Raw genomic sequence first — 8095 nt, 5'->3', positions numbered from 1 at the left:
CCTTTATTCTAAGAAGCCAGAGACGTAACTCGATTCATTCTTGGAGGCTTCTGGCATGGGCCACCATTCCACATGGGCAGACTTGAAGATCATTTAATTAAAGTGAAAATCCTCCATACAATATGGATGTGCTTTGAAGGCAATCAGTAGCGATAATGGCTGTGCAGTTGGGCAAACGAAAACAGTCGGTCAGGTCATTACTTTTAATCCTAGGAATAACATGCTGTAATTCAAACGTATTCGTTCTATGAATTAATGGCAAACGAATATTGAGAATCTTGTTATTAAAATAGAATTTCTAGAATGTAAAATAAAAAGTTTTCAGTCAAACGTTTTATAATCGATATATATATATATATGTGTGTGTAAGTTCAACGCTAGTTTTTATTTGGACAGTATAATAAAAAAGGATATTCCAGTGAGCAATTATTAAATAAATGAAATGTTGCTCTGTAATCATCCACGACCCTAAATGAATGTGTTTTTTAAATCTAGTAAGCTAAATATATTATTGCTCTCTGAAAATTAGAACGGAAAGTCTGTATGCCGACCTAGAGTGCAAGCTGCATAAAAGATTATATTGAACAGTAGATTGTTTAGAGCAAGTAATATCGAATGTGTATGAATTGCACGATAATATCCCTTCTGCATTTTGTACTGCAGGCGCAGATCAGTTTGCTGCTGAAGCCATTTTTTTTACTTAAATGGTCAATTCACAAAACAAATAGCTGAATGCAAACAAGACTGCGATTTTCGATAGATAAAAACAAAAAAAAAACTTTTGTGAACATGAATTATTTGGCAGAATCATATTATGTGACTTACAATAATAATTCAGAACTAACAAATAGTTTGTCATAACTTTAAAAAATTCGCGAAAGAAAAACTGGAAATTGTTTTTTCGGTTTGATTTGATGTTGACATTAATTTTATCTGGTTTAAACTAAAGACAAGAAAAAGTTCTTCCAAGTGGTCAGTGCTAAAACGCAACGCATAAAAAATGCTGTTTTCAAAGTGATCGCGAGCAAAAATAATAGGAATGCACGATGTGTCAATAACTTTTATCTATTCTTCTAAAAAAAAAAAAAATCGGATAATAGTATGTATCAATACTGTACACCTACAGTATCTAAATTCATATATTGAATTAAACTAATATAATGGAACGTTTCTTTTTTTTCCATTTAACTGTGTCTTACTATTAGAAAATGATTAATGGGCTAGTACTACAACGACTTGTAGATCCTTGCCCTATTTTGCAGCGTTTTGCATTACAATAATTAAATGGCAAATTATATGGGAATTGATTTAAAATTATTTGACAGTCTTAAATATATTTACCGAAAAATCTATGTTTTTATGGTACTTTTATAGCAATAAAAACTGGAGAAGAGAACCAGTGAACAAATGCAGAATTGTTGCCCACGATGATTAAATTCGTTGTTTTACCTTCCCAGGGAATAAAATAAATACATTAAATAAATTTTAGTACACGTTTTCTTTTATCCGGTTGTTTAAAAAAAAAAAGGAAAAAATAGAAAGAAAGAAAGAAAGAAAGAAAGAAAGAAAGAAAGAAAGAAAGAAAGAAAGAAAGAAAGAAAGAAAGAAAGAAAGAAAGAAAGAAAAGAAAAGAAAAGAAAAGACTCGACAGGCTTTAAAAAAAGTTTAGGTGCAAAATCTGTAATTACAAATTTGAGATGCTTAGCTCGAGATTTGGCATGTAAATCGTATTTCAGGATTTGAATCCCAATATACTTGATACCTTTCTCTGTCCAAAACGCGATTTGCATATCAGAGATGTTTATTTATTTATTTTTCTCTTTTTTCATATGCCTGCTATTCACACCTATGCAAATAACGAGTGAATTCAAGCGCGAGAGCGACACCTACCTGCAAAAGGAAGCATTGACCTAGATTTACCTTACACTGCCCAGACTCTATCCAGCCTTGTCTTCTGGAAAAAGAAATTCACATTCACTCAGCAATTTTACCTCTTCCCAAACCGAAAAAATACTTTTTGTTTGAAAAAGTGCAATAGTCAGATAAACAACGTGTGGAAATTATCTTAAGAAAAAATATGAAAGCAAGCTTGGTTGTACTCAGTTCCTACAGTCTTTGTAATGCCAAGATTCCTGCATAAAATCGAATTTACTAGTAAAGGTCACTGCTTGATTGCATAGCGTGGAGCAGGGCATTGGTTAAAATTAATGAGGTTAACACATTCACAGCCAATGAGGACCGACACATAAATGCTGCGTGCCTTTTAAAGGGCTATCCATTCATTAGACTCCCCATGCAAATGATACATACAAACATTGGAATATTTGTATGAAGGGAATAAAATGAGGGAACAAAAGAAAAGGCAACAAAAAAAAGAAAAGAAAAAAGAAAGTAAGTTAGAAAAGGTAGATAAATTGATGATTTGACTGTGAGAAAAAAGAGGCAAAGAAGAAAGGCATTTAAAAAAAGGAAGTTAAATTTGTATTATTCACTAAGAAATAATTCAGAAAAAAAGTTCATATATTTATATTACAAAAACAGCATAAATCATTGTACATCGGATTTCATTCCATAATTTACTTCAAAGATAGTGATGATTCATTTAAATACAAAATGCTACAATTAAATATACAGGTTCATATGAATACAAATTCTGAATTTCCTTGTAGCTGGTGTAAGACATACTAAGACCAGCCAGATATATTTCTGCAGTGGCCTTTAGGTTGTAGAATGTTGTGAATGACTAAACTTTCTTGATGGCGAACTGGTAAACTGTCAAGGCATTTTATGTTTCAATAAATTAAAGTAAGTCCCAACACTGGCAGAGGAATCCAGAATTAAAGACTGGACATACCTTTCTTTAGTTCGTAAGCAGAGTCCTTGCTAAGGTCTGCTTGGGATTGACCTCTAAGCTTACACTCTTTGGCCAAACCTTCAGCTCTGTTTAAGACAGTTTGGGTTAATCCATTGAAATGTGCATTGCTGTTGGCTGAAGTCGTTGTATTTGGTCCATGGTGACTGTGCATATGACCAAAAGAGCCATAGTTCGTGTAGCCGGGGTAAAATGGGGTGCTGTAGTACAGGGGACGGGACAACACAGAGTTATTAGGAAGGGGGCACGTTGCTCCAGGAGATTTGGAAAGGGGGGACGAATTGCCAAGCATGGACTGGACTGTAGTTGACCCCGTTCCAGCTGTGATTTCACTGTTTTCTTTAGATTTGTCCGAGGATGTGGCAATCTCTGCCAAAGACCACAGTTTGGGCTTGGAAGCCAAAGCAGGGGGTGAGTGTATGACCGATGCGGCATTGCTGGGAACTGTGCCATGATGAAGTGGGGTGCGCCTATGCACAAGGTCTATTGGGCGGGGCTGCTGCTGGTGCGGGGGGTGCTGAGCTGGCTGATGAGGATGATGATGGTGGTGATGAGGATGGTGGTGAAGATGGCGATTAAGTAAAGTCTGTTCTTCCTGGACCTGGCCAGACTGGCACATAGGTGGAGAAGTTGGAGCAGAGCTTTTAGACAAAATATCACTAGACTCTTCAGCTTCCTTTAATTCCGCATCACTCCGGATTGAGATCAAATCCTTCTCCTGGAGATGTTCTTGTTCCAAACGATCAGAATCGTCCCTGGTTGGACTCCGCTTTTCTGTTGAGAAAGAAACATTCAAAGTATTACTGACAACATCCAGGACTAACTGCTCCTAGGCTTAACAAAAATGCCATTCAATAAACAAGGACTACTGGATTAAACTAGGCCTTCTTATAGTCTACAAACAATTGCAGTAATATATAATAAAATTACATAACACATATCTATACCAGGCATATCCCACTTTTAAGTACACAATGGGGTTAATTTACTAAAGCTGAAATGCGCAAAATCAGGCTCACTTCTGCATAGAAACCAATGAGCTCCTAACCCCAGCTTGTTCCATTAGCCTGGTATAAAACCTGGAAGCTCATTGGTTGCAATGAACAAGTGAGCCTGATTTTGCACTTTCCAGCGATGGTAAATAAACCCCATCGTGTACTTAAAGGTGGGGTATGCCTGTACATCGCAACAGTGCATTTAATCAAATTAATTCGATGAACTTAAAACTGACCTGTGTCCACATCCAGCTCCCCCTTCTCCTCTGGTTTTAGGGGCTCTTCTTCATCATTTTTCTCCAGATCAATGTTTTCCTCCTCCTCCTCATCCTCACTCCTGTTTCTGGGAGTCCAAGTCATTTTGTTCTCCTTTTTAAGCCTCCTCCTGGCATTGGCAAACCAGGTGGACACTTGGGTGAGTGTCATCTTGGTGATGATGGCCAACATAATCTTTTCTCCCTTGGTGGGATAGGGGTTCTTCCTATGCTCGTTTAGCCAGGCCTTTAAAGTGGCGGTGGCATCCCTGGTGGCATTCTTCCTGTAAGCCGGATCACCATATGGATAAGATCCCAAGGGGGAAGCGTATGGATGGTACCCTAAAGAACCAGCCATGCTTGTGCCGTGATCATATGGAGAGCCCTGGGGGAGGATAAATAATAATGATAAGTCTCACGAGGCATTAGAAAACGTCCATCATTGCATTACATTCAAGCAGCCATGTCATTCATGCACTTCTTTTAAGGCAGTGTTCCTTTCTCTTATAAAGCTAATATTTAGATCAAGTAGACTAAATAAGACTGATTTACTTAAAGAGATGAAATCACACTTATTTTAAGAATGTGATTCTTTTTTTTTTTTTTTTTAATCTTAAATGAATTATATTTAGATCAAGTAGAATAAATAGGACCGCTGTGCTAAAGGAGTTGAACATGCACTTCATTTAAGGTTGTTTTCCTTTCGTTCCTAAACTTAAACAGATATTATTAAGATTAAGTACAAAATAAGACCGATTTACTAAAGGAGATGATAATGCCCTTTCGTTAAGGGTGTGCTATAGTTCCTTTATCTTAAAATAATAATATTCAAATCAAGTAGCCTACATAAGGCTGATGTTCTAAATAATCTGAGAATGCACTTCGTTTCGGGATGTGCTCTTTCGCCTTAAATAGATAATATTCCGTTCAGGTAAACTAAATAAGCATTAATTACGGAGCAAAAAAAAACAAAACAAAAAAAAACCTACAACAACAAAAGGCTGGTTTACTAGAGGAACTAAGAGTACACTTTGTAAGGTTCTGTTCTTTTATCTTAAATAGGTACTATTCAGCTCAAGTAGACTAAAGAGGGCTGATTAAATGGTGTGACTATTTACTTTAATTATCCAATTATGTGCAGATCAAATACATTAAGATGGTATTTAATACTGGATAATCAAGAGGATCTTAACACAATTTGTTGAGTGAACATTCTTGAACCTTTTAATAATTCAGCCTTGTATAGTTCCATGGTGGGTAAGGTGCAATAAAGACCCCGGTCCATCCTGTTCAATCTATAAATGTATATGTCGCCAGCAATATTCATACATCTCTATATACTGTGTTCTCTAAGAAACACATCTAATAGTTGCTTTCAATGTGATCTCATTGTGCGCAGATCTTCATTCCAGGCACTACTCCTTTAGTTGTGGCCTACATGTCCCCTGAAGATTGCGGACTCCACCATAACACAGCGATAGAGCCGACAGATCGTAGAGATCGCTGGGATCCTGAAGAACCATAGCAATCTCCATAGCCCTTCATTTCTCAGCACACCTAAACAGACAGCCATGGAACTACAAACATTTCCCAAAGATTTAATTAGGTCGGTGGTCGCATGGGGCTTGGCTCGGCTAATTAAATCAGAACGGGCTGATAAAAGCATTAAGGGACATCGGTGACTTTTACAATGTCAACAGTAAATTCTCAGACACAAACCCGCTCCTGCCTAGGTGTCAGCAAGAAGAAAACAATTGGCTGCACTTTTCTCAAACAGGGGCTAATGGAGAGATCGATTACACCCCAAGCCATATCGGTTCTCATCACCCAATCGATGGATCAAGTGGTGGAGAAGAGCGATTGTGAAATCACCTTGGAAGTTTTCAGTTTTGAAGGAAAACAGATTCAGCAACTGGACGCTCAGATCACATTTCTATTGGGTATAATGGAGGCATCCTCTGTAATTGGAAACATACTTCATATTTCAGAGGACTCCTTCGCTGCTGGAAAAGTTCGGCTGACCACAGAGGATCTATCGATTTCCAGCATTGATGTGGTTAAAAGGATTCGTGGAGCTTAGATACAATCTCAGTAACCCCATTATCGTTTTAGATCTATAGAAGAGGGGTCATTTTTTGGGGGTACGACCAAGATCTGCTATGCTTTGCGTGTATGGTTGATTGTGTACTGGATGGGGCCCTAAGCAACCTGCTATGGCGGGCTATGGAAAGGGAACTTTTTTGGGAGAGCCCCCCCCAATCTCCACTCACCCCCACCCCCCAATCACCACTCAGCCCCCCGCCCCCCTTGCTTTTCCCCAATTCTTACCACATAGGATGTGAAAGCAGCAGTGGGGTCCCCGCTATACTGGAGAGGAGAGTTAAAGGCGGCTGAGCTAGCTGTAAACGCCGTGGATCCAGCATAAGGAGAGAAAGCAGAACCAGAAGAAGACCTTCCCAACTCATCAGTCCGGGCTCCAGAGATGACACTAGTGTTGTAAGCAGGGCACGAGTACAAAGCCAAAGAAGCAGATGGTTGGTAGAAATAGCCCTGAGGATAGGACATGGCCAGACACATGCATACACTCTTATCTTTGGAGACACGCACACTACAAGGAATAAAGAGGGGCCACTTGTGCTAGGGGCTGTCTGGAGGGGCTGAAGTTGCCAGTGTGGAGGAGACGAGTGCTGATGCTTGTTGCCTCCTCTCGCGGCTGATATCTCTCTCCTCTTCCTCTCTCCTCTTCCTCTCTCCTCTTCTTCTCTCCTCTTCTTGCTCCCTTGTAAGATTTTTTTTGTGCTTTCCTTGTGTGCGGAGAGGGAGGGAGGGAGGGAGGGAGGGGAAAGTTGGGTGGGAATGTGGGTTGGTGTAGACTTTGGAAAAGAGGTCCTGCTAAGTTGGAGAAGGAGGAATGTGACGGCCGAGGCTCCTCCTTCGAGGTGTTGGTCAGAGGAAAGGGATGGGGAAGGGCCCGGCCAATTAGCGGCATGCTTTCTTCCCTTTCTCTTCTCACTCTCTCTTCTACGGGAAAGTATGGGCAGCAAATGCAATGCAAGCCCAACTTTCAGAGCCCAACTCCGATCTCTATTATTATATACAGTATTCTCATATCATCGCACACAGCTCCATACACAGCCGATCGGTCTCCTGTCGCTCGATGGTCCCCAGTGCCCGGCTGCTATACACAATGACAATAGAAAATCACCTGGACCAACGTTATCACCTTGAACTTCTCATTCTAAGAAATGTGATTATGGACGGAAGAGGAGATGGGACTCTAAGCGAGAGATTTAGCTGAGGATCTAAAGGGAATACAAAGGCATTTTACCTTCTACATAAAACTCATAAAATGTTTTCTGAAAAAGCTGATTAAAACCACGTGAAGTACAGTCAATCCCCATAGATCAGAAAATGTAAGCTCCTTTCATCCCTCCAGATATATTTCTCAGTATGACAGGAATGGGAGATAGAAATATAGATAGATGAGATAGACTGAAGGGAAGATAGATGAGATGAGATGGATAGATGGATAGATAGATAGATAGATAGATAGATAGATAGATAGATAGATAGATAGATAGATAGATAGATAGATAGATAGAACAGAGATAGATAGATAGATAGATAGATAGAACAGACATAGATAGATAGATAGATAGATAGATAGATAGATAGATAGATAGATAGAACAGAGATAGATATATAGAACAGACATAGATGGATAGATAGATAGATAGATAGATAGATAGATAGATAGATAGATAGATAGATAGATAGATAGAACAGACATAGATAGATAGATAGATAGATAGATAGATAGATAGATAGATAGATAGATAAATATAGAGATAGATAGATGAGATGGATAGATAGATAGATAGATAGATAGATAGATAGATAGATAGATAGATAGATAGATAGATAGATAGAAAATCAAGGGATAGATGGATATATAAATAAATAAATAGATAGAT

The 8095-nt window shown here is 38.7% G+C and overlaps 1 protein-coding gene across 1 annotated transcript; it reads right to left on the bottom strand.

Moving 5' to 3' along the window:
- Positions 1 to 2458: 2458 nt before the first annotated feature.
- Positions 2459 to 6883, bottom strand: IRX5 (iroquois homeobox 5). Its single transcript, XM_040328741.1, has 3 exons — positions 6450 to 6883; positions 4104 to 4506; positions 2459 to 3646 (listed from the first exon to the last, which is right to left on the bottom strand). The coding sequence occupies exons 1-3, from the start codon at positions 6696 to 6698 to the stop codon at positions 2838 to 2840; spliced, it is 1461 nt and encodes a 486-aa protein (XP_040184675.1). The 5' UTR covers positions 6699 to 6883; the 3' UTR covers positions 2459 to 2837.
- Positions 6884 to 8095: the final 1212 nt, after the last annotated feature.

Source organism: Rana temporaria, chromosome 11 (assembly GCF_905171775.1).
Source record: "Rana temporaria chromosome 11, aRanTem1.1, whole genome shotgun sequence".
NCBI lineage: Eukaryota > Metazoa > Chordata > Amphibia > Anura > Ranidae > Rana > Rana temporaria.
Note: the sequence above shows the minus strand (reverse complement) of the source record. Positions and strands in the feature narration are given on the sequence as shown.